At 35.2% G+C, this 27,751-nt stretch overlaps 3 protein-coding genes across 7 annotated transcripts in view; 2 read left to right on the top strand and 1 right to left on the bottom strand.

Moving 5' to 3' along the window:
• tgo (Aryl hydrocarbon receptor nuclear translocator homolog tgo) overlaps positions 1–1,609 on the top strand; it is a 41,626-nt gene extending 40,017 nt beyond the window's left edge. For 4 of the 5 annotated variants that reach the window (XM_018447266.1, XM_018447249.1, XM_018447241.1 and 1 more), the window contains 3 exons: positions 56–234; positions 306–450; positions 529–743. In XM_018447266.1, coding sequence (XP_018302768.1) covers positions 56–234; positions 306–450; positions 529–743 — 539 coding nt within the window. Of the gene's footprint in view, positions 1–55; positions 235–305; positions 451–528 lie in introns of all 5 variants that reach the window. The other variant, XM_018447233.1, reaches the window with a different exon arrangement.
• A 1,004-nt stretch (positions 1,610–2,613) lies between these two features.
• LOC108721424 (U3 small nucleolar ribonucleoprotein protein MPP10) lies at positions 2,614–6,239 on the bottom strand. Its single transcript, XM_018445973.1, has 4 exons — positions 6,028–6,239; positions 3,475–4,801; positions 3,063–3,171; positions 2,614–2,965 (listed from the first exon to the last, which is right to left on the bottom strand). Exons 1-4 carry the CDS (start codon positions 6,096–6,098, stop codon positions 2,628–2,630), a joined length of 1,845 nt encoding a protein of 614 aa, XP_018301475.1. The 5' UTR covers positions 6,099–6,239; the 3' UTR covers positions 2,614–2,627.
• Positions 6,240–8,979: 2,740 nt separating this feature from the next.
• kst (spectrin beta chain, non-erythrocytic 5 kst) overlaps positions 8,980–27,751 on the top strand; it is a 73,244-nt gene continuing 54,472 nt past the window's right edge. Inside the window, exon 1 of the mRNA XM_018446723.1 lies at positions 8,980–9,073. The gene's annotated coding sequence lies outside the window, so the exon portion shown is untranslated. The remainder of the gene's footprint in view (positions 9,074–27,751) is intronic.

Below are 27,751 nucleotides of genomic sequence, written 5' to 3'. Positions count from 1 at the left end.
TCTCTATTATTTTTTGCGTGTCAAACGTCAAACATTGAATGCATATTATTTACAGGTCCGCAACAACCGAGGCCGTCCAGCACACAGAACGTATATCAGAGCTATGAGACGACGCAGTCGCCGATAGCTTATGGATCACCTGGACAACAAAGTGCATCTTCGTCGGTCTTAAGTAGGATTCAGAAGCCAGCTAATACATCTCCAACTCCGCAACCATGGGCAATTGGAAGACAGGTATTTAATTCCTCATTTTTCAATAGATTCGAAAAGTTACAAATGTCTAAAACTACTACGTTTTTCAATAGCAACCTGTAACGGAAGGCTACCAATATAGTCAATTAAGTCCATCGAGATCACCGAGCGGACCGACGTATACTCAGCTTAGCAGCGGTGCTAGAACACCAGCTACACAGCAATATCATGCAGTCACAACAGTGCCTAATAATCCTGGTTAGTCCAACTTACCTTAATCTTGTTCTCTAGATATTATGCGAAATTGCAAATAATCAAATGTGAATTTGTCATTAGGTATGTGGGGTTGGCAGAGTCAACAGCATCAAACGCAGCAACCGGACGGACAAACCGGCGCTCAGGTGTCCGCGCAAACACAACCACCACATCCTGGACAGGCCGGGCCCGGCACACAGCCACAAGAGCTGTCTGACATGCTGCAGATGCTACAAGATCAAGGTGGCTCGTCCGGCTTCGAGGAACTGAATATGTTCAACACTAACTTCGAGTAGCAACGAGAAAGGCGATACGCCTCTGAGAAGCAGCTTCTACTTTAGAGGAATTTTCTCTCTTCGAGGCTTTCTCCGGCTGTTCGATATCATTTCGGGGATTTTGATCTTGGGCATCGCAATCCGCACCTTCACACCAGCATCCGGAGGATCGTTCACGGAGAAAGAAGAAACGCGATTTAACAATTTAGCACCGCATATATAGACTCTGCAAAAACGATCGCACTGGGATTAGGACAGCCTAGTCTACTGGATTATTTACATATTATACATCGTATTATAACGAGAGATTTTTTATTCATTGTCATGGATATCAGATGCTACCGTCATACATTTCGATTGTTTGAAACAATTATCTAAACGAGCATGGTTTCACTGGGAATACCATTAAAACATCAAGAACAACTGTACTTTCATGACGGTTATTGATTAGTGCTCGAAATGAATTATAATACGCACAGATGAGCTATCCATATTTGGCATAAGCTATTAAAAAAATAAAGCAGAACAAGATTTTACATTTATAAATTTTACATTTGAAACTAAATAATCGATGAAGATACTAATAACTGAGAAACGCTTTCAATGCTTTCAGTGATTTAGATGATTGTACTTTAATAAATCTGAAATTAAATTGAAGTTAATTCCATTCTTATGAAATGTACTCATAGCGGTGAAAGTTGTGTATAAAGTTGATTGATTAGTTGAGTGAATGGCCCATAGATAAATATTCATGGCCTTGTTACAAGTATTCTAAATATATGTAAGCATCTGTGCTTATTATACAAATGAAGTAACGTAATTTTAATTTTCATGACAATTTTAACTGGAGTATCATGCGATTCGATAAATATTTAACGAAGAAAAAGAAAAATGAAAATAACAAGTGTACTCTAACAATAAGAAAAAATATTTTTAAAAAACTTCTCAATCAAAAATCTATACACAAATCACGGTAATTTTAATACCAGCTTATCATTAGATTTATAAGGTTAGCTTAATTATTTTAATTTAGATCTTTGTAATTATAAACAGTGCAATCATAAACCAACACCGCGATAAGAAATTGTTCAAGACATTGACAATGTACAAAAATTGTGTAATCCACCTTTGCTTCTCTGTGCAAGACACGTTTTTAGATTCTTAAAGAAAAAAATATAGATAATGTTACACATACGAATAATTGCATTTATAAGTAACCACGTGTGACTTAGCGCGTTTGTACGTGTTTTAGCAAATTTTGACAAGCACATTGAAACGAAATTGCAGCATATCATGATGAATTGGGAACATTTTTCACTAATATACGAACTATACATATATGCATGATTTTTTTAATCATCCTACATCGTGACGAGAATAGTACCATCACTTTTTGACAATAACTAATATATTGGGCCTGATGCAGGCATCAATATTTATATACAAATGTTAAGTATGAATTCGTCTCTATCAAAGAAAAAGATTACTTCACAAATCCCTTATCCATATTGTTATATATTCCTTTGCACAATATCCACTCACATATTATAACTCCACAAGAAATCGCGATTAATATGATTTAAAGAGTGAAGGGTGTTAGAAATGCATACGTATATCATGCAATAAAGCTATAAAAAATATTTTTAGTGTATATATATATATATGTATCTTACATTACGCAGAGTGTAAAGAATTTACGTTGCAGTAAGTTCTTTAATAATTCTTGCTAGTTCCTTTGCAATTACACTCGATGATAACACAACACAAAGGCAATAAGATATAATAAACAAACAGCATGAAATTTTCAAAAAGGAATGATGAAAAATATAACACAATTTTTTATCTAAATCTCATTTAAATTTAAAATACAAAATTTACAATTTCTGTTTTACAGCTGAAGTAGCGTTAATTTTTCTTCTTGGACAAATTGTCTTTTTTAATTTTATTATTTTTAACTTGATTTTGTAACTGCGTGAAAAATGCAGTCGAGGACTTTGCAACTTTATGCGTTGTTTCATTTAACTTTGTAATGTTTCTATCTTTAGTTATTTTCTTAACTAATGCAGCCTTTTCTTTCTTATCTTTGTACTTCTTAGCAATTCCTGGTTGCAATGCTCTTAATTTATCCTTCATCTCTATTGCCTGTTGTTTAGCCCGTTGTCTCGATTTTTTTCGTCTTCTCTCGCGCTTCATATCAGTTTTCGTTCGTTCTGATTTACCGATAAGATCGCCACGTTCTTTAACTGGAAATAAGAGTTAGTTTTTAAATTTTATTTAAAATAAAAAAAAAACAATCATAAACCAACGCGATAGTCTTATTAAATATAATACGATAAATACTTTTAATTTCTTCAGGCGCTAATAGAGTTGCATCAGTAGCCGTGACAGGTGCTACTTCTTCCATGTTAATTGCAGGTACATTGCTAATAATTTTAATCTCTGGTTTAGCCTAAAATAAAAATCGTATATTTTATGTATCTTATCACATATTATATCTTCAAATATATTTAGTGCGAAACGCGCTACCTCGTCTTTCGATAAACGTTGGAAACTATTAAGAGTATCTCAAAATATAAATATTTTGTAAGGAGAGTAAAAAATTATTTATACAAATTACAAGGATAGTTTCTATTTACAAAGAAACATTTATCTTAAAATATGTATTTTTTGGTTATTAATATTTATATATTGTTCACTATATTACATTCATATAAGCTGATTGATTTTTAATATAAATTATAACAAATCTTACCATTTTGGGGGTATAATGATAATTAGATAACGCATCCAATTTTGATATCAGAGAACGCATAATTTGTCGAATTTCATTATGCAATTGTGGCGTTTCCTCTTTTTTCACATCGTTCTCTGGATCTAACGTTTGCTTTTGCCTCAGGTACTCCTTTTCGTAAATTTGCGACAAACTTTCCTTGCTTTTTTCTTGATTTAATATCAATTTTTTCTTATATTCTAACGGTGTCTCGACTGGCTTGAACTTTTTCTCAACATCATCCCAAGCTTTATCCTTAATCCGCTGCTTGATTATGTCTTCCAGTTTCAAAGTGGTCTCTTCTGTTATCACAGGTGCTGGTCTTCTGTTCACATCGACAACCAGAAACTCCTCCAGCAAGGAATTCTGAGGTCGATTTGGACCACTCACTTCACCTTTCAATTGCCATGGTTTTTCGCTAACCGCTTCATCTTCTAATTCTTTGATCTTCATTGACAGCCTTTCTTGACGAGCCTCCAAAGTAGATTTCGGCTCAATATCTTCTTCCATATTTTCTTCTTTGTCTTTCTTATTAAGATTCCCCTTATTCTCCAAGCTATCTGTCTCGTCTGAGTCATTCGTAAGATTGAATCTTACTTTTTTAACTGTTTGATCTTCTTCATCTTCTTCGTCAAGATCCATTTCTTCCTCTTCTGATCCTTCCTCTTCAGAATCCTTAATACTGTCATTGTAATCTGAATTTTGGCTTTTGTTAACTTGCTCATTCTCACTTTCAGGACTATCGAAGAAATCTGCATATTTTACATATTTCTCAATATTATCTCCATCTTCTTCTTCAGAAACTTCATTAAATAAATCCAATGATTCATCATCAGATCCAGCATTGTCTTTTCCTTGTTTCTCTTTTCTCTCTTCTTTAGTTAAATATTCATTTAGTTCTTGTAACTTGAAAAATTTGTCATCTACAATGGAGGATTTTTTCTTATATTTTCTCTTTGAATTATTTTTAATATCTACATCCTCTGATTTTTTCTCGTCAGGCATGCCTTCAGCCTCTTGAGCTAAATTATCATTTTCAATCTGTATAGGTTCAGGTTTTCTGGAGCTCACTGGTATCGTCAACTTTTTACCTTCAGATAAAATTGAAATGTCGCTTAAAGTGTGTGCTATCCCGCTCTCATTCTGCAGTTCCAATTGTTGCCAAATTTGCTCCTCATCAAAGCCTTCTATGACTAATTCTGGTAACGCATTCGTATTTGTATAAGATTTTTCTTTTTTACAGGATTGCTTCTTGGCAAAATCATAGATATTTTTTGTAAGGGCTGCTACATTGATTCTAGTTTTCCTACTAAAAATGAAAAAAAGATTTTATTTTCAAAATAGACTTTTGCAGAATTTTATGTTTGACATAAAAATATTTTATATTCTTATTTTATACTTGATTACAAATATCCGTCAGGTAATATCATTACTTGGTAATTAAATGATTTAGCTCCAGCACTCTAAAAATCAATAAAATTAGGCTTGTTTGATGCGTTTTTGTATAAAACAAAAGAATCTGGCAAAAAAAAAGCGTCGCTCTGCCCTGCGAACCAAGATATTAAACGTCCCACACAGCATGAAATATTTCAGAAATATTTTCGAAATATTTCATACAAGATTTGAAATATTTAGAAATATTTCATAAAATATTTCTGAAATATAAATATGTCCAGGAATCAGAATTTTTGATATATTTCCTGTGTTTATGTTTCTACAATATTTCTAAAATATTTTTGTGAAATATTTCAATGGAATATTCTAAAACGTTTTACAAATATTTACGAAATATTTTTTAAATATTTTATTGAAATATTTCTAAAAATGATTTATAAAAATATTTCAAAATATTTCATGTTGTGTAGGGTTAAAGTTCACGACTATTGAGGTTAGGAAATCTGTCACAGCCACGCAACACTGCGAAATTAAAACCCATGTAGTAGTGAGGTGTATAGAAAGTAGCGCTTACTAGTTCAGGGCGGCGTACCCGCCCCAAACAAAAGAAAAATAACATATCCTACCCGCTTGAGGCTTAACCGCCTAGAAGTTGTATCTCAATATCCGCTTGGAATATTTCTAACCCATGAAGACACTGGGATGTGAGAACAATCTTTAAAAATAGGCTTTAGAAATACTATCCTCACATCCCGAATTCCAAAGGGGTTTTTGTCTTTAAAATGTCTAGGCTGCAACTTCTAGGCAGTTAGGCCCCAAGACGGTAAAATATTTTTTTTGTTTGCGGCATAGCCACCCCGAACCAATAAACACTACTGTCTACACGGATTATAATTTCAGTGTTGCGCGATAGATTTCCTAACCTCAATGGTCGTAAACTTTAACGATTAATATCTCGGTTCGCGGAGCAGAGCGACACTTTTTTTCTGCCAAATTCCTTCGTTTCATGCAAAAACGCATCAAACAAGCTTAATTTTATTTATTTTTAACGTGCTGGAGCTAAACTGTAAATTACCTTATTTTCTTAATTTCGGAATATCTAAGATTAATCATCAAGATTTCACAATGCTCTTTACTTACCTTTTTATTTGTTCTAGCGATCGAATATCATCAAGTGTAGATATAATGTTACTGAGAAAGACGACAGCCATTTTTTACCACGTTAAAGGAACGCTAGACAATCCTGAATCGACATTGACAACCAAACTTGATCGAAGTTGATAGTACACTGACCAAACCAGGGGCCGACCAGGGCTGCGTTCCAAAACCTTACTCTGCCTATATTGTATAGGCCAGGCCTATACAATAGATGTCCTTGTTTATCTTGTAAGTTAAACAAAGACACCTATCGTATAGGTAGCGGACTTAACGCACGGTGTAAACGTAGCCAATGTGAGGGAATAGCGATAGCGATAAAAATAATCATGAAGAATAGAGATAAGGAGGCCGAACTGCGTGTTCGGGACACGTGGCCAAAACCGACCCTCGATTGTTGTATCTATAGATACCTATATATAGATGGCACTGCAATCTAAGCGTACCGGATGGCTATTGGCTTAGAGTTGAGGAGGAGGAGAGATTGCAGGGTGGAGTTAAAATCGTGCATATATTAGGCCTGTTCTTTTTGGCTGAACTTTTGCACCAGTTCATCTTTCTTTTTCTTCTTTCCTCCTGAAGAGAAAAGGAGAAAGATGAACCGGTGCAAAAGTTCAACCAAAAAGAACAGGCTTCATCTCGAATCTTGAGCACCGTCTATGGATTTCGCCCTAGTTTTATCGAAATCATACGAGAAAGATATATGGTATCTCTCTTTCTCTTAAGCTGGTTCTACATTAGTCGCATCGCAACGTCGCAAGCGTTGCGGTCCAACCAGAGATAGCTTGATGTTGATTGGACCGCAATGCTTGCGACGCTGCGATGCGACTAATGTAGAACCAATTGACCAATCACAGTTGATTATTCTTCTCATATTCGATTGTGATTGGTCAATTTTCTACGACTTAAGATCCTACGACTGCTACGACTTCTATTGTAGACCCCGCATTAGAGCTAAAAATATAGACCAAACAGATACAATTCGCGCAATTAATGCCTTCCATCCTTGTTTTGACATTGCGCGTTACCTTCTCGGTTATTTTCACGTCCATGGTCGTAGTCAGACGGAATTATCGACAATATGCAAGTTTCTCCAATCTCTATTGGTTAGTCTGATTTGTCCAACTATGACCATGAACGTGAAAATAACCGAGAAGATAAACGCGATGTCTCACCAGTGGACGTGATGTCATAGGCTGAGAAGGCATTAACTGTACAAGAGCTCACTGAGCGCTCAGTGAGCGGTCGTGCTTCTGGATGTACGGTCAAGGCCAAAAAGGTTGCAACACTTTTTCGATGGGTTTCGGAATGTAGCCTACTCACCGAGTGATTGGTTCTTATTTGTCGATTCATGAATAATTTTTAAAACGCTCCACTGTGATTGACCGATTTGCTTACGGCCTTACGATTACGACTAAAATTTTTGTACGTGTGATGGCCTTTAAGACGCTAATGCGGCTCTCTGATTGGTTCATGACACCTCAAGGCTAAACTTAAGACGATTAAATATAAGATCTGACTATGAATATCAACCTAAGTTTCTACCGAAGGTTAATGCTTGGTTTATGCTTCGGTCTTAATCCTAAAATCTTAAAATTCAGCCAATAGGCCTGTCAGTCTTAATTGATCTTAATGGAAAACTGTATTCCATTGGCTGAATTTTAGGATTTTAGGATTAAGACCAAAGCATAAACCAGGCATAAGCGGGGAGTATAGATTCTAGCATAACGCATTAAGCCTGTATCAGACTACCGACTCTGCGAGCCGACCCGACTGCCAACTCTGACTGTTGACCAATAATGGACCAATCACATTGAATCAGTCTTATTGTGATTGGTCCATTATTGATCGGCAGTCAGAGTTGACAGTCGGATCGGCCTGCAGACCCGTTCATTGGTTCATGACACCTCAAGGCTGAACTTAAGACAATCTTAAATATAAGATCTGACTGTGAATACCGGCCATAGTCAAAGAAGCAGCCAATGGTCGCTTTCAGCAGACTCAACAGTTGCGGAGCGGATCAGTGAGCTCTCGCTGCTATTGGATGATCTAAAAGAATACACCAATAGTAGCGAGCACTCACGAATCCTCTCCACTACAGTTGAGTCTGCTGAACGCGACCAATATGAGCGACGAGCGACATCGTGTGACTTCTAACAAGCGACACGATTTGACATCACAATTGATCATCACATCCTTGTTGTTTGCCAATGTTAAACAAAGATGACATGATCACTGTGTCGCACTGTGTCGCTTGTTGGAAGGTACACATCATGAACACGTACCTTAGGCTGCGTTCAGAAATATCACCTGGGTGCCCCCGTGTATCATCTTATCCTTGTTTAACAGTGGATGAATAATAAGGATAAAAGGATACACGGTAGCACTCGGGTGATGTTTCCGAACGCAGCCTTTAATATATCACAAGTAGATACGATGAAACGTGTTTGCTACGTGGAGTAGGGAAACTCGTTCGCCAGGCGGAGAGGAGAAGGAAACTTGTTCGTCAGGCAATAAGGTGGGGGAACCTGTTTTTTAATGGGGTGGGGAACACGTCTGTCGTCGGAGGGGGAAAGAACGTCGAGGGCGAGTAAAGTAAAGAGAAGGGCTGCGCGCTGCGCATGAAGCGGCCTGAACTGGCTTGAAGCGAACGAAGAGCAAATCCGTGGCCGCTGAGGCATTGACGCAGATCTCGGGTTTGGTTCACGCCGGGTTCACGACTTCGCACGGAAAGAGAGGAACGCGAATTCTTCAACGGACGTAGATCGGAGCGTGTACGCACGCGCCGCTGATGTGCGTTTGCTCTTTCAGAGTACATTCGAATATACCGGGAGAAAAGGAGAAAAATTCCCGCAGCAAACTGTGCGTGAGTGTACGATAACGAGAGAGAAATTTTCAAGTGCATTTGGCTTTTTTTCTGGTGGATTTTTCTGGTGATTCAACGGTGCTAAGGTGGTTCGTTCCCCGGTACCGATCGAAGAGCCGCCGCTCAGATTTCGGATAACTCGCACACGCGCTCACAAGGAGGAAGGTGTGTATTACCGCGTGTAGCGTATGCAGCCGATGACTATGATTGCATGCGGTTATCGGCTCGCGTGTTCGTATCTCACCGATCGATCGTTCTTCGGGTCAAACTAACTCGCTCGTCCGCGCGGCCGTGGAATCCAAAATTACGAAATCTGCGAACGAGCAACCGGAACGAGTTTCGCTCGCGAGAGCCGGTAGCCGTATACAAGCTGCTTTCCTATTTACCGAGAAAAATCGTGACAGATCCGCGCGATCGTATCTAATCGAAATCTAATTAGGAACCGGTTTGACGAAATGCCACGTGATTTTACATTTTATTTATCATACCAAAACACGCGGCTTGCAGGAAAACAAATATAATTAAGGTCGGTATTCGTAGTCGGAGCTTATATTTAAAGCTGATTCTACAATGAGTCAGTCTACGATAGTCCTAATGTCCGTATTTATAGTTCGACCTTGTACTTAAGACTTCCTTAAATTTATCTTTAGATGCTCAGTAGTCAATGAAATAATTTGTAGAGTATCCGAAGATAAATTTAAGGAAGCCTTAAATATAAGGCCTGACTATGAATACGGGCATAAATCTTATCAGTGAAATTGGCCAACAGCCAACTTGTACGACTAAGACTACCGATTTTCTTAAGATTGACCAAATTCGACTTTATTCCTTCCTATTAGTAAAGCTAATCGACTCGCTATACAACTAACAACTAGTAGATGCGAAAAAGCATAGTTACTCATTTAGGTTAAAACTGATTAAGACTTAAGATTTCCGACTACCGACTCACTGTAGAATCAGCATAGACCGTCTTAGGTACAATCTTAAGATGTCATGAATCAATAGAAGGCGATATTCATAAGCCGGTAGTCAGTTCTTATATTCAAGATCGTCTTAAGTTCAGCCTTGAGATGTCACGAATCAATCGGAGGGCCGCATTAATGTCTTAAGATTTTACTTAAGACGGTCTTGAAATAAGAATCAACTATGAATACCGGCCTTAGAAATTTATCAAGCAATTCTTAATCTTAAGGTGGTATTCATAATTCATTCTCATTTTAAAATCATCTTAAGTAATGTCTTAAGATGTTACTTAAGATGGTCTAAGACGGTTTTAAAATGAGAACGAACTATGAATACTACCTTAAGATTAAGAATTGATTAATAAATTTCTAAGGCCGGTATTCATAGTCGCTTCTTGTTTCAAGACCGTCTTAAGTAATGTCTTAAGACGCCAATGCGACCCTCTGATTGGTTCATGACACCTCAAGGCTGAACTTAAGATGTTCTTCAATATAAGGTTTGACTATGAAAGACAAGATGAGGGGAATTTAGGTCGCGACATTGTGACAGCAGGTTATCGCCGGTTAGCCATTAATTGATTATGACGTGTTGTTTATTGCATAAAATTTAAACTTCGTTCTTGATCTATATTAATTTAATATTTTTACGATAAAGTGAAATCAGAAGTTTTATAATTTTGATTCACTTGCAAAACTTCAGTAAACAAGTTCAAGAAATTAATCTATAAACTGAATTGATAATTAATCATTTATTGCCTTTTTACATTATTTAATTTAATTATTTTTCAGATTATTTTTAAGAAGAGTAGAAGTTTTTGAATATATTCAAAAATATATAATTATAAATATATCTACATATCTTTGCTTACAAGTTTATAATAATAATATTCTCTTTTTATTAAAGTGCAAAAATAACAAAAAAATTATAAGTATATGTATAGAATAAAATAATGTACAGAAATTAATTTAAGCGTTAATGTGAAATGTAAAAAACATAAACGTATTAAATTTCAATACACTTAACTTTTCAGTTACTATAAACTTAAATCTTGTTAACATGTACATATTAATAGTCTTTCAGTTACAGAGAATTTAAATTTCATTCAGTGTACATTGAAAGTTAATAAAATTTAAGAACATTATATAATAATAGTGTAAAAGAAATGTATCTTCCTCAAAAGGTAAAATAACGCTGTCTTGAAGCTTGTATCATTGTTAACATGAAATCTGTAACAACACAAAATGTATCGTTACTCGAATCGAGTAACAATCGTCATTTATAAACAGATTCCAGTGATATAATTGATTAAAGCGTGAAATGATTATCCATGGCTATTTTTCATGACAAATGTGGCAGTGATTTTAACGGAATAATGATCAGGACAATTCATCGTGATCTGAACAGCCACGTAATGTAATGTTTAACAATTTTCTACGCCTGACGATTGATTGATTTGGTAGACATCTCGCTTATTTCACGAATCGGTTTGAATCAGCGTGACACGTAGAACATTACATATTAATATTCCACGAAAATGTTCTAGAATTTTTCCAATTTTTGGAAGACAAATTGGAGAATTTGTTTTAAATAAGCATACTTGGAGTTACATTCTTTTCCTTGACTATAATAAAATTTTTTTAAAGCGCATTCTGTATAGATCACCTTCGATATAAAATTTTCCTTACAGTACGAAATTTCATTCGATTTTTAAAGAACGTTTGCAAGAAACAAATTTCTTTTTTTCTAGTCGCGCACGAATTTTCCTTCTGCTTTCAATGTATTCTATCATTGAGAACTATAATTTTCTGAGCATACATAAATTATGACGGTATTGTAAAAATATTTTAATAAGCTATGCGTTGCATCAGTTTAAAAAAAATTTTACTTAAAAAAATTCTACGTCCTTTACACTTCGGAATGACTCAGTTTGTAATTACTCATAGTTATGCACATAAGAATACTTTTTCTTTATCGTATATCGAAAATAGTTGTGAACAACTTTTACAGGTACTACAGTAAACAATATTGTCCTGCGGCTTAAAAATAAAAACAAAAAATCCTTTGTTCTTTTGATTCTTTATGATATTTAGGTATGTTTGACATTTTTCAATCTATATACATCACTTTAGATAGACATGGACATTAGATTACTCATAAACATTGATATTGCCTTTTTAATCAATTTATCGAAGAAATTAATCGTAGGTAAATAAAGTATAATATTTCCGGTAAACATTTCTGAAAAGGAAATCTCCTTGAACAGACGTCTCTTACAGGACGGCATGACGAACTGGATGGTGTGGAATCTAGAAAAAAATATACCGGTTCGGAGTTTTCCTTTTCCTCGCCTCGAACAAGTTCTCTCGGCGATTATAACGGGTGCGGATCTCGGCTTAGGTGTACATGAAATTAGAGCGGTACTTCGATCCTTCTACAAACGGTATTCGCGTCGGTATCAACTTCTGGTGTGTGTTCCACGAGGAACAATGAATGATGCAATTGCGAATTGTAGATACTCCACAGGAGAGAAAGAGAAGGCATCATCATGTAACGAAACAGCGCACCTGCATAACTACAAGTGATTCACAGATTCATAGAGAAAGGGGAGAAGTGAGAGAAAGATGACAGTTAACGAACTATTGTATCTTCTTGACTCTTTCGAATGCAAGTTTCAAGCGTAATGTTTGCAAAAATTTTTTGCCAAAAAAATCCACCGAATATACAAGTTCGATTACGAAGGAATGTTAGAAACGATTTGTCTTCTTGTTTATGTATGATGAGATAAAATTAGTTAGCAAAATTTACAAAAGCAATCTGTCACGAGATGTAATAGAGTACCCAAAAAAAATATTCTGCCGATAAGCGGGGAATTCGTCTTAGCGTTTCCTCTAAGCAAAAAATCTTACATTAATCTTACATTAACCAGGTGCATGTATTTATAACATGTATTCATCTATAAAAATGAGGACACTTGAACTATGATCAAAAATAAATTCTTCTATAGAAAATTGTATTATAATAATTTGAATAGCCTTTTGAAGTAAAAGGATACACAAAATACTAGTGGCACGCTTACTTGTTAGAAGAGGTTTGTCATTTACGTGCTACAATAGTACGCGTGCATGTCAGTACATGCATTCTTCTAGTATTGAGAGGATCGCAATCCTAAATCCAGTACTTTAGGGTTATACGAAATTCTTTTATTTTGTAGAGTATCCTCTTAAAGTCATATATAAATGGAAAATCCTCTAACATTAATAGAGAACCGCTAAAAATGGCAGAATATATTTTTTTGGGTGAGTATGACTGAATGGTAAAAAAAATTTAGAAAACGTATTGAAGTATTTGATATTTTGAATTTGAGACACATCACATAAGAGGCTCCCCAGGCCTGTATACTTGAAACGTGAAGCTTGAAATTCGAGACTTAAAACTTGAAGACTTGAAAAATTAGAAAAACTGAAAGTCGAGATTCGAGTAAGAAGAAATGAAGGTTGAAAATTGAAGACAAGAGTATCGTTTGTGTATCTTGAAACGAAGCGAAAATTCCAAAAGTAAGTAAATTCAGTAGGTGTTGATTAATGAAATTATAAACATTTTAGTGAATTTATTCACTTTTGTGTGTAATTTTCATCTCATTTCAAGATATACGACCCCAATACGACCCCAAAACTATAGAGGCTGTATTCTAAAAAAATGTCCCATAAAAAATACTATCCTAGTATATTATAAATCCCCTCTATTTTTTCATATGCAATTTTTTTCAGGAAAAAAGCCTCTGATAACTAACGGTCAGAGTATCGAGATCGACAGTTAAGAAACGAGAATTGAAAGTCGAGACTCGACGAGTATCGCGGGTGGAATTTATACGTTATATCGCATAAAAACGTTATTAGACGGTTCTAACAGATCCCTCCGGGGTGCTTCTCTGCGTCCTATAATAAATACGGTATAATACCGTAACTCTCAATGAATCTTTTTTTCGCCAGCGACGCGCGTCTCCGTGCCGATGTTGTAACTCTGTAAGACGGAAGCTGTGTGCGTGCGGTAGCGTGCGTAATACTATCGCGCCGGAGTAGTACACACAACACGTGTGTGTGCACGCGCTCGCTCGCGCGCGTAACCACATGCCTGTGTTCCGTGGAGTTGTTGGACCGCTCTAGGAGCTTGTGCTCGACGCACTCTCCCCTCCTGCCTGAATCGGACCCAGAGGGATCCTTGGTGAGACCTATAGAGGCCCTGAGACGACTCGGGTTACGCGGTCTTCAAGGCCCACGATCGGCCCAACCATCGCCTTCCGTCAATCGACGATTGACGTGGATCTACCGGGAAAAAAAACTTTCATGAAACGCAACTGTCTTCGAATATTTTCCGAGGAGAAATTTTGCGGCGATGCGTACAAATAGTTAAATAGCTTTTTCTGTCGTCGCTTTCGCGTGTGCAACAGCAAGGTGCGTCCTGATTGCAAATTGCGCTTTGGATTATTTTAGTCATTGAATTTTACGTCGCTTATCCATAAAATTAGACGTTTAATTTTATGGCTTACAACCATTACGTTTATGTTCTTAGTTTTATGTTACACGTACCGGTGGTACGTACATATTTCAATATCTGCAGTTACAATTTTCAGACACGCTACAATTAGATCTTTTTTTTTTAACCTAGGTAATCATTCTCTTCTCGTGCTCACTTTCACATTCCGCGCATATCGAGGATAGTTAGCTGTGCCATAAGTTTGCACGCTTAGCTAGAAATTGTTGATAAACATACCGAGAAAGAAAGAGAGAGAGGGGGGAGAGAGAGAGAGAGAGAGAGAGAGAAAGAGAGAGAGAGAGACAGGTATCAACGGTATTAGTTTTCTTATGTCGGATTCCAGACGCCAGAAAGGTCAAGCAAGCTATCGAGACTACTTTCAACGCGCACGCTGCAAACTATCGAGTTATCACTACCGTTTCTACTCCTTCCATCCTGTTGAAATCATTATTACATAACAACGTGTCGCGCGATTACCAAGAATTCCGCGTTCGAATTTTAATTCAGGCAGCACTCTATTTTACTCTATCTTTATTTTATTACAAAACTGTCATAAAATTATGATAAATTTGCACCTACGTCTCATGAGTTTTATCTACCTCTTGTATTAATAATAATAAAAATTCCTTACTAACAAACACAAAAGATTGGACGATTTAATTGACAATACGGCCAATACCAGCGCGCAATTAATTAATCAACAGTGCGATCAAGTTCATTGACATATACTTAACTATGATTACATAATTCCGAATAGTCGCAACCGCTCATGACTGTGGTCGAAGGGATACCCGACGGCGACACGGAATTCCAAAGGATTCGAAAGCGACTGTAGTTCCATTAGACGTGCTGCACATTCCAAGAGGCACGATAAACCTGCGACCTCGCGAAACGACCATCGATCTCATCGAAATCTGCGCGAGGTTTCCAGGCATCGCCGGGAATTCAAACGGTTCATCGATTTTCACAATCATTCGCGCGATTAGGTAATCCAGGTGTTGATTGCACATTCGAGTGCAGCTTTGACTTTATACTCCGCATTGGAAGTCGATCGAAAAAAAAAGTTACGTTTGACATTGACAATTTTATGCAACAGTGCATTCGACGGTTCTGCAATTAATTGGGTTGTATTATGTAGCACGGAAATGCGTAATATCTAACGATCGATTTGGATTGTTTCTAGTACGCCAGTGCACAATTAAGAACAGTTACTGCTTTCCAATTAATTTCCCATGCGCATTAATTAATACGGCTTCCTACCGCGAACGAGAATACGTGAACTAAGAAACTAGGCATAATTTACGAGTGCTCACATGTGGCAGGTATTTAATAATAAATTGTATACACGTGAATGCTTTCACCTCTTTGGCAAGTCAAGTGGCACGCTGTATTCGCAAGGCGTTGTCGAAAAGGAAAAGAATTTCTTTCACGTAACGTATTTACTTCCCGATACGTTATCATTTGCGGATTAAGTGAATTTATGAACAAATTATTGCCGGCTTGTCGGTGCCGTTTCGTATCGGTACATTGCGTTTCCACGCTATAAAAAGAGATAAATTGCAGTTACATTTATGCACTATGATAGTAAAGACTCTATCATAAGGAGAGATCGTTTGCTATAACATTATAAACATCAGATGAACACGTGGAATTTCTTTCCAAGATATAAACGTCAAATTTTATTTATTACAAAAATTAAAATTCCAAGGATATTCTCTGAATATGCTGTTGTTGCTTCATGATTTGCGAGAATAATCTATCACCGAGAAGAAATATATTTCTTTCTCATAAATAAAATTAAAAAGATTGTAAGATATAGAGATTGGAATGTAAAATGAAAATAATTTCGTCAAGCTGTTTAAGGATGTATTTGAGCTATTCCAAAAATAGTATTGATGAAACTTCGGGAAACTCTTCCTTTGTTATATGTAATATACTAAAAAAAATTTCAAGTAGATTCACTAAACCGTTAGAGAGTAATTATTATTTTAATTATAATAATTATAAAAATTTAATACTAGTACTGGCTAATTAATAACTTATTTTAAGTATTAAAAATATTATTAATAATATTTTTAATACTATAAAAATAAGTGATTAATTAGCTAGTATAAGTATTAAAGTTCTATAAGGCCGAAATCAGATTATGCATCGAATATTAAGATTGAAGATTGAAAGATTGAAATTTGACCAATCAAAACAATAGGAGCTAAAATTCCTTTGTCCTCACTGGTCAAATTTTAATCTTCAATCTTTAACCTCAATCTTCAATGCGTAATCTGATTCCGACCTAAGAGACATTTTCTTACGAGAAACGCAACTTTGTCGAATGTAATTAGTAATAAAAGTATTGAAGAAATAGTACCAAAAATTTAATTTTTTTTATTCGTATAGATCCTAAATTACTGGAACTTTTTGCAAAATTAGATTAATTTTCACTACACAGTTTCAGAGAAATTATTATTCATAACAATTTTGCAGTTTTTGAAATGCGTCAATCACTGGCAGACTATGTTATGTAAGTGCGGCAAAAATAACTTTTTAAAAATAAATATATTGTATTATCTATCATTTATATAAGTTATCACTAGATTTACTACGCGTTTGGCGCAGTTATGCAAATATTTCGAATTTGGGGGACTTTTGTTAACGATTGTATCTCAGGTACATCCTTAACGGACCTGCTGCATAAGTTTCCGGTCAAAATCTGAACCGGAAGAATAATATCGCACAGATCGGAGATTGTTCGCGATAGCGACCTACCAAGCTAATTAGGCGACAGACCCTTTCGACGTGACCCTTCGCACACGACGACGGAATATGAAGAAACGACACGATGCTTTATTTGGTTCACGACGAGCAGGTTGAAGCCATTCGCCGGCATGACGGTGAATGTAAAATCGCTAGAGACACATGCAGGAATGTAGATTTTTCTTGTCGGCTTTCTATTCGTTCGTGACGTCAAGCTGGGGATTATTCGATGCATTGTAAACTTGTCGGCCACATATGAGCGTAATGAAGGAGGGAGAAATAATCGGAAATAAATAGAGAAGCTTATTATCCATAACATCTTGCGATCGTCGCATTGTTTTTAATGGCACGTTCTTTACACAATCGAAATATAGATATCTGACGGATGGATCTCTTATACGCACAACAGCACAATTGGCAGATACGTTCATTGGTATTTGATCACAAAAACTCCCTGCTCCATCGGCAACAGAATTTTTTGCACACTATCATCTTATGATGATGAAAGCACATGTGGTTCTCGTCTGCTGTCTCGCCATTATAATTAATATCATATGAAATCATTGGTAATTACAATAAGATACCAATCATTATTCATACCGACTCTTTAGATGCTTTAATGAATTTAGTTTTTTTTTAATCTTTGCATAGAAAAAACGAGTTTGTTGAAATATCTAGAGATAAATAGCATATTCAGAGAATATGCTATTCTCCTTGGAATTTTAATTTTGTAAAAAATAAAATTTGACGTTTATATCTTGGAAAGAAATTCCACCTGTTCATCTGATATCTATACAAGTCTGAAAATAATTTGGTTGTAGCATCAAAAGAATCAAGCATGACGAGCAATGTTGTAAAAAATTTTAACATTCTAACAACTAACTTGAGCGTCTTACATAATTATTTTAATAGTTTCTTATGCCTAAAAGACATCTTAAAGCCATCTAAAAGACATCCTTAACGTGCATCGTCTACAATATACGGAGTAAGAAGTAAGAGTAAGAAATTGATCAATCACAGTCGATTATTCTTCTCATATTCAACTGTGATTGGTCAATTACTTACTTTTACTTCTCACTCCGTGTATTGTAGACAACGCACAAGACATCTTATGTTTCGATTTTAGACTTTTTGTTATTTAAGTCTTTAAGACTTTAGCAAAACTATCCTTTCCGTGTGTTAAACATGCGAAAATATATTTCTTATAAAATATTAATTTAAAAATAAAATGAAATACATTGAACATATTTTTATTGCGTTTGATTTATACATGAAGTATATATCAGAAAAACCGTGCTCACCGGCGCGATAAATGACCTTAAAAGATACGGTGAGAGGAGGAAGGAGACAAAGTTATGGCGATGAATAACGTGAGAGAAAACAGTGCGACTACGGAAGGAAAGAATAACCCACATTCCCGCCGCATATTTAACGTTAAATGGGGCCGTCTGAAAAACGCATTCAATGCAAACGCAAACGCGGGATGGGAATTTGCGCCTTGTAAGCCGGAGCGATGATGAGAATAGACGGGAACAGGTGGTTGATACATGCGACTCAGGCACAATTAACGATGTTGACAAATCGATGGACGGTGACAAACTCTTCGGTATTTCGCGTGCCGCGATAAAATAGCGAATATAAACGTAAAGACACGGCTGAGCGGCTGAATCGCGCTGTTGCTAATGCATAATTCAGACAATTTATATCGGAGTGCAATAACTTAACGATAACGGTTACCGTCGATTGCGATAGGCGTAAACCAGGAGTATAAAACGAATACCAAGAAAATAACGCTTAATAAAAGCTTCGCATGAACGAAAATGTGTTACCATTATAAATGTAAAATGTTTCGCTTCTGTTACTTTATTCCCTCAATTTCCATTTTACGACAAAAATTTTATCGAGGCTTTTACTGTTTCCGAGTTTAATTAGTTTAAACTTTAAAACCTTACCTTCTAGCAGACCAAGCATCGTGAAACAAATTGAAAATCGTATTCCTTGGTCAATTTAGAAAGTGGACTTCATTTCGAGAGAATTTCAATTTGCGGCTTATAGTTATACGAGAATATATAATTTTGAAAATTGGACACTTGTGTCATGTAATAGTTAGTAGAAAGAGAATCGTTTTCTCGTTGATGAAAAGAATCCGTCAGTTAAATCGAAGTGCGGTTTGTAAATTCTGCATAAATTATTAATGAATCGATTTTAACAACACTTTTAAATCTATAGTGTCAAATTTAACTATCGTTTTGATAAAAAATAATGATATATTTAGTAGGAGCAGTGGTGACTCACGTTAGGTTAAATTTGACACTATAGATTTAACAGTGAAGATTTATAATATTATTAGATATCTTTTCCTTTAAGGTAAACGTTCTAGTGATCGGACATGTACTTATGTCCGGACACTTACACAAGATTTGTTATTATTAATCTCAAATGTTTTTTTCTGTTACAATATTATAATTTAATTGTATTTAAACATTATTTAAAAAAGCATTTAACATTAATAATCATATAAACAAATATATATAAAGTTTTATGTAAATATCCGGACATATGTCCGGTCACTGGGACGTTCACCTTACTAATGCAACGATTGTATACAGTTTTGCTGAAGTGTCTAAATATTTAGCTAGATATAGACTTAAAAATAATTTTATGTATCAAAATTATTATGTAGGACGTTCAAACTGGTTGTAGAATATCAGAAGTTTTTGCGGCATTGCTCATTATGCTTTTTTGCATAATTATTTTGATGTCAACAAAATTATTTTTATTGTCAGATCCATATCTACCTACATTTTTAACTACCTCAGCAAAGTCGTTCTTTCCATGTATGAATTATAATTTATCTTCGATAAATAATCAAAAGTATCGATACTTTGTGAATTGAAGCATCTCTGAAGTCAGAAATCATTGGAGTCCGAATATGCGTGACGATGCAAGAAAAACGCATATTCGTAACTGTATCATCCCGTGGAATTGTTCGTATGCACGTAAAGCTAACGGTCCCGTCCGGATGCATCTCTCATTCTCTCCTCTTCTCTCTCCCGGTGATACGCTCGGCCACGGAATGCGCATTGGCACGTGCAGCTTTATGCATTTCGTTCGGGGAAGATATGTTCCGAAGGAATTAAGTCGACGGAGCGGAAATTTAAATCGATCGGTGCATAAGTCCGCATCGGTCATCTGCGAGAAATCGTTCGAATTCCTCGCGTCTGGATCGCGAGAATGCTCCTCTGTGAACAGTGAAGCGTGCAATTATCAATTGCGAGACGCGCATTGCACAAACGAATAAACGACGTATTGGATGGAAATTTTAATGAGTCTTTGATGAGTCTGATTGAAATCGTTTTCATTCCAGCGAAAAAATCCGATGAGAGGTCACTGCTTATAAAAATGTTTCGATCATCATATTGTATGTTTCGTCAACAGTGACTTCAATAATTTCTATTAATACAATTATCTAAAAAATAAGATAGAGAGTAAGCTCGTAAGTTTGCGCAGCAAAAATACCAAATAAAAACGACAAAAAACGAGCAATTTGGATGTTTAATTAATACATTAACTTTTAATACTTTTAATACGATTTTAAGTATAAAAAGTTAATTTATTAATTTAATACCCAAATTGTTTGTTTTTTATTATTTATAATTTAGAGCGAAAGTGTAGTAAATTTTGTTTCACCATGACGTCGATAACTTTGCCGAGTCGTCGAGACTCGAGATCGATTGTTTCAACAATCACGTAACGCGCACGAATAATCGGCGATAAATCGAAATCGTCGGTAACGCCTATTTTGAAAGCGACGCTGAGGAAATTATGATGGATGCGTTACCGGAATGGGGCACGTTTGTGTTTCTTACTTAATTAATTAAGAAAGCCGCGGGTTGCCGACCTCCGGCTTAGAGGCGTTTATTACGTGCGTTGCGGCCTTACGTACGTATAACGTACGTAAGGTACGCGCGTTACGTGCACGGGCTCCTCAGTCGGCAGAATTGTTTTTACACGACGATACGATCTTCGTAGTATGTACTCGTCACTTTCACTCCAGCACCTAAGCACCCACACCGCACCATTCGTAATAACGACGTTATTAACTGTTTTTCTGCATTTTCCTTCATACATCGATATTGCTTATGGAGATTAATCGCTGCGAAAGGGAAAACGTGATTCTATGGACATTCATGATCAATGCGCGTCTTTTAATGAGAATTGTCTCAAGAAAAACTACATTTAAGATGCTTGCAGTATATGATAAACCGCTTTTCGAATGGGACAAAATTAAAGTGAACTGGTAATAACCCGGGCAGAAATTGAATTCATGATTAGTCGTTATCCTATCAGCATCGATAGATACTTTCCAATTCTCTCTCTCTCTCTCTCTCTCTCTCTCTCTCTCTCTCTCTCTCTCTCGGCAATATAACTTGAAAATGTTACATTCGATTAAATTTACATCACATTTTTTCAACCGTTTACTATTCTTATCACGCATTCTCAATGATCGAAAAAGAAAGAAAAGAAAAATTGCAGTCATAGCATGCATTGTACTTTAAAATTATCTTGAAGTATCCATGTTTTATACGAAATAATAAAGATCACCAACTAATCTAATGAATGAAACTATTGCACCATTAGTCACAAAACGGTACCATTCGTCTATAATGAATGGTTTTAAATTAGAAGCTTCATAGATACTCATTATGTGAGAAAAAAAATATATGCATTCTTTGTTAATCCAGATTTCTATTAAGAAAGTGTTAATTTTATGTTCTACGCGACCTACTTCCTCGAACAGAAATGCAATTAAAGTTCAACGAAAACGGTGACGCTATCATGTCGCGCCAAACTCTTATTAATCTTTTTGCGAAGTATCGATACAGCCGACGACTTTTATTCGGTATGGCTCTTTATTCATTGACTTTAAATTATCTGTTTACGTTCGGCTCGCGCGTTATTCCGCTCTATTGTATTCATATCGCTGAACAGATTTTCACGCCCGACATGCAGCTGCGATTGCGCTCGATGATGCATCATTTACACGATTCTAAAGTGTGGGCATCGACAACAAATTGTAGAAAAATTATTCAAAGTGATAAGAATTATCAGGAACGGAAAAGTAATCTTATCTAAAATAAAATAAAATAAAAGTATCGTTATCTAAAATAAAATAAAAGTATCGTTAAATCAACAAAATCACAGCAATCTTCGTATCATTTTATAAATTCTTAAAAGTTATATGATTTAAGACTCTAATAATCATTAGTAATTTTCGTCAATAATTAGCTTTCGTTGAAGAAATCTTCGCATAACCAGCTTAAAAATAATTAGCGAACACACAGAGGTTCTATTTATTACCATCTTATGTGAGGTATCTAATTTGTCAAAATTCATTAGAGCTGCAAAACAGTATCATTAGTCTAATGAATGCATTTAAATTAGAAGCTATTCATATAGATGCTCTTTATTATTGTTAAAATTATATGCACTTTACATTCATCCCTTTTTTTCGTTTCGTTATTAAATATCTTTGTAATATACAAAATATTGTTAAATATTGCTAAAAAGATCAACTCCAAACTTTATAGCCTACCACATATCGCAAGGAATGTGGGGATATACGAATCTTTCTATATCTTTCATATCACATAAATATCTTAAGATTATACTTGCCGTAACTTTACGAATTTCGCTCACGGACATACTTATTTCACGCATTGAAGGATTAAACCCCCGCCTGGGGCGAATGGGGGGACAATGGGGCGTAAATACAGTCTCGTCGAACAGGTATTAGACGGTGCGCGACTCGCATAAGATAATGGAGGAAGAGGGAAGAAGACGAATGTGATACGTGGGAGTATAAAGGCCATTAAGTCGAAATTTACAAAGGACACCCCGTGTCGGTGCGCGTTCTCGCGTGTCTCACATGTGCAAGCGCTTGAGATACCGCGGCTAGATACCGCTGCATTGTGTTGTACGGCATTTTCGTGAAATAGCACCTTCCATTCACGTCGACCGGCTAGCCTCGCCGACCCACCGTCAGTAACCTGTTTCCGTACTACATATCGCGTAACAGTGTATCATCACACCGTCTCCTTGACTCTTCTATCGCGTTATGTTCTTTGAAATAGCTCGAAGATATTTAGAGCAAATTAAAAAACTTTAATTGTTAATTTAAAAATCGAACACATCGTATCAAGTGGTACTCTCCTAGCAATCGCTTGTTATGAAAATTGTTGTGTTCATATTTTTTCATTCCTTCGACTGAAACGATTTACGGTATAATTTGCAGTAAGAAATTTCTGACGAAAGCGTACAATCAAGACATAGGGTGTATAAATTATGTAATTGATATAGACTGCATCGGATGCATGCCATCCGTCTTATTAAGAAAAAAAAGAAGATATGTTAATCAATTCTGTGCTCATTCCGCTCGTTAAGCATCGCAGAAAGGTAATTGACCGATTCAAACGCGCTTCTGATAGAACATACAGAAACCTTAAGTCCCGCAATACTTCGTTACTTAATACGTTTCGTGAAAGCTATGATTCTTAACGCCTGCAGGAAATATACCAATGATTCATTCACACGCCGTAATAGGTCGTCTAGGGAGGAGTCGTTCGCCGCAGTAATTACAGTTAATCTTCGTCATAAATTCAAATCGAATAACGTTAGTATCCCCTTGTATCTCGCGTACTTACGAAACGCGTCGCATTTCTCGAAGTATCTTGTTTATAAATTAGAAAAAAAAAACAAAAAGTTGCTCCCGTATATGTAGTTGCCGTAATATCGCTACTTTTAGAAATTCTAATGGATAATTATTTCAAGCAAGATTACCTCATTCAGCAATTAAACAAGAACGGAAAAGACGTGGTTACTTTTATGGAATCAACTCCGTAACAGTTATTATTCTCGAACGTGAGTTACGGTTGACGAAGAATTTATTATTTCTTAGATATAATGTCAATTATAATTATATACTTAACATCGAATCAATTAATTAAATATAATTTTTTGCCAAATTGATCTGTGAATGAAGATTCCATTCGCAATATTAGATCTCATTATCTGATCGTCAATTTAAATCAAAGCCGGCAGTAAAACAGGAAAATTCCATCTTTACACGATCGACCTTTCTTCTTATTAAAACGTGGCGACTTCTGCCGGTTTCCATGCAGGAAACGTCATCGCAAAAGTGCACGGATTCGTGCTGTGCCGTTAAGAACTTGTTCCGTGTGTGTGTGTGTGTGTATGTGTGTGTATTAAGCGATTACGTTACCGCATCGTGAAATTAACAAGTTATTAATGCGACGCCGACCAGTCGCCGACCGGCCGATGGTGTTTGTACGAAAAAAGAAATCGCTGTTTGCCGCATTTACGCACGTGTTCAACGAATAAATCCCGCTGCATCGACACCAAAATCGCACCGCAAGGACCAGATATAAAGCTTCTAACAACACGGCTTTTAGTTTTAGATAATATGTTCCACGTAACAAATGAAACTATTATGAAACGGGATATTTTTGATGTTTCGTATAGTGAAAAGTAAACTTTTTGAAAATAATATTTTTAAAAATTAATAATTAGAAAGATCAAATAAAACGAGCAACGTTTATTGAATCCTTTCTTCTTTAAAAATAAACTAGTTTATTACAACATACATTAAGAATTAAACTATGTTAATAAACTAGTTTATTTTTAAAGATTCAATAAACGTTGCTCGTGTTATTTGACCTTTCTAATTATTAACTTTTGCTTAGCAATCTCGAGCTAGAAAATTTACATATTTTAATAATATTTTTACTTTTCGTTTCATAATCTGTATATAAGCATCTATTGTTAAAAATAAAATATTAATTCAAAATTGTGTAATGAGAGAGGCTATCTGAGCCAAGCAAGTTTTCTTGTGCTAATTTTATATTATTTTATAACTATACTAAACATATACATATACAAACGTTTCGAACTTTAATACAGTTCCTCCTCAGTGAAATATAAAATCTTACATGAGTTCTCGCAATATATAAAATTACTTAACGAATTCTATCGCTCTTGTTGTTCATTATAATGATTTATGGCGATGTAGTACTTAATAGTCTTGGAGTTCCTTAGGAATAAAACGCTGAATCGTCCCAGGAATCATGCTTAGAGTTACTTTGTTCATAGCGGTAGAATCGTCCTTAGGAATCATGGTTTACTGACCATGTACAATTGATTCTATTACATATGATTTGTACTTTGATTCCTTAGATAATCGATTCTCCGATTATAATGCTATGTGTAACTATCACATTGTTAACATTAAAGGTCGAAACGTTTGTATATGTATATGTTTAGTATAGTTATAATACAATAATATAAAATTAGTACACGAAAACTTGGCTCAGATAGCGCTTCTCATTACACAATTTTAAATTGTTATTCAATTGAGCCTCTTTATTATATTAATTTTAAAATATTAATTTTAACTTAAGTTAAAAGTATAGTGAACTTCCTGAAACATGTAAAAACGTTAAAATTAACACTTTTAAAAAAAAAAACATTTAAACTTAACATTTTTACATGTCTCAGAAAGTCCACTGTACATCTTAATTAACATTTTATTTTTAACAGTGTACACATTCGTTTGAAATAGATATAATTTATAAAGTTTTAAATTTTAAGTTCTGAATATTAATTTTTGTAAGTAATTTTGAGCATTAATACATTTCTATTAATTATCACTAACTCAATATAAATCGAATAATTATAATCCATGTGACCTATTTAATTCATGTCTGTTACATGTCATGCAAACGAAACAGGATCGAAACGGACATCGGGCAATGCGTCTTTGAAACAATTATCTCTTCTTGTTTTTACTGATTACCGTAATAAGTATTTCCTGCATCCAACAGCGACCGCTTTGTCTCCGCCGCATCTCTATGCGCGCAGAATGTGGAGATTACGGGGCCGGCAATAAACGAGTCGTTGTGCAAATGTTATGGTAATTACGTGGAGATTACCGCGATTTTCTATTGAGATATGATATGCGATAATAGATATTGCAAAATGGGACAGAACCAAAAAAAGAAAACAAGAATCGTATTATCCCTCAATGCAAAAAAGACTTCACCTCCCACTACACTGTTGAAGATCCTAAAAAATATTTTCTTAAATAATCATTCCATACATGGTTATTACCATACATATTTAAAGGATTGCGACCGTATTTTGTATTCAAATTGGCACTATCCGTTATTCCGTTTTGAAACCCCAGAATTAATGCTGATCGAACTTAAGAAGTAAACAAAAAATTAATCCTCAACACGTAATGATAATATGATAAGATTATATCAAACGATGTGACAAGATCAGATAAAAGCAATATAAACAGATGATATGACAATGGAAAATAATATTTTTAATTTTTTACGCATTCTATCATTTTTTTAAGTGTTTATTGCAATATGAGTTGAAGCGCATTCTTTTATTTATTTAGTTTCACTAAATGCTTAAGAAGAAACACCGTGTAGAAATTTGCGACCCGTTCATAATAGGACGTCATGCTTGTTTACCGGATATTCGAACCGTCTCTTAATTAAGCGGAATAAAGTAGACTTATTGGAGTCAATTCCAAGCTGCGAATTTCACTGGCAGTCAGATTCACAAGTGGCAGATCGTTCCGACCTTGTACAATGCTTTACTCCCATACCTTAATGAACGTTGAACAGCAATTAGAGATGATTTTAATGAGAAACAAAAATCACACATCGTTCAAGAGGTCGAGCGTGTCAATATGTAATTACATACTCGCGGTATTCCGACCGCGGAATTAATAAAAGCCTGTCAATCCATATGACAATCCTTTCGAGATTAATTAGGACATGGGATGAAAATACCGTCCATCAGCATTGTTACACTGTTAAATCTATAGTGTTAAATTTAACCTAACGTAAGTCGCCACTGCTCCTATTTAATCATATCGTTATTTTAGACTAAAACAATGGTATACAATTATAGTTGACACTATATAGTGTCAATTTGACACTATATCGTGTCAAATTGACACGAAATAGTGTCAAATTTAACTATTGTTTTGGTAAAAAAATGATATTTAATAACGACTCACGTTAAATTTAACAGTGTATATCAATGTATAAATTTAATTCAAGTCCGTTGTAGGAAAGAGAATAAATCGTGATATAATGTTTAATTATTATATTTAATTATTGAAAATTTATGAACAATGATTCACAATATACTGTGATTTTATTTTTCCAATTAATCCAATTAATAGATATTTATATCAATTTGAATAAATTTTCATTTACAATTGCATTTAGCCAACTTAATATAATTTTTATATATTTTTTACGTATTTTTATTTTTATGCGAAACTGCAAATAAGTCATGTTTTTGTATTATTACTTTTTTAACATAAATTTGTATGTTTTTGTACATACACTTATATTAATTAACCTTCGTCAGGTAAGATTTCATAATAATATAATAATTAAAAATATTCCAATCGTCTGTTCATTGCCAGAACACGCAAAATAAATATTTAGGGACAGAAAGATGAATATGTCGTCACAGTCGTGTCATATCGGG

The sequence above is a fragment of the Mycetomoellerius zeteki genome, unplaced genomic scaffold, assembly GCF_001594055.1.
Source record: "Mycetomoellerius zeteki isolate Tzet28-1 unplaced genomic scaffold, Tzet1.0 scaffold105, whole genome shotgun sequence".
Classification (NCBI taxonomy): domain Eukaryota; kingdom Metazoa; phylum Arthropoda; class Insecta; order Hymenoptera; family Formicidae; genus Mycetomoellerius; species Mycetomoellerius zeteki.
The sequence above is the reverse complement of the archived record's forward strand: the minus strand, read 5'-3'. Positions and strand labels throughout refer to the sequence as shown.

Coding starts and splice junctions, on each gene's coding strand:
- LOC108721424 (XM_018445973.1), bottom strand. CDS start 6,098: ATGGCTGTCGTCTTTCTCAGTAACATTATATCTACACTTGATGATATT. Junction 3,172..3,474: donor ATCATTATACCCCCAAAATG/GTAAGATTTGTT, acceptor TTTTTATTTTAG/GCTAAACCAGAGATTAAAAT. Junction 2,966..3,062: donor AGCGCCTGAAGAAATTAAAA/GTATTTATCGTA, acceptor TCTTATTTCCAG/TTAAAGAACGTGGCGATCTT.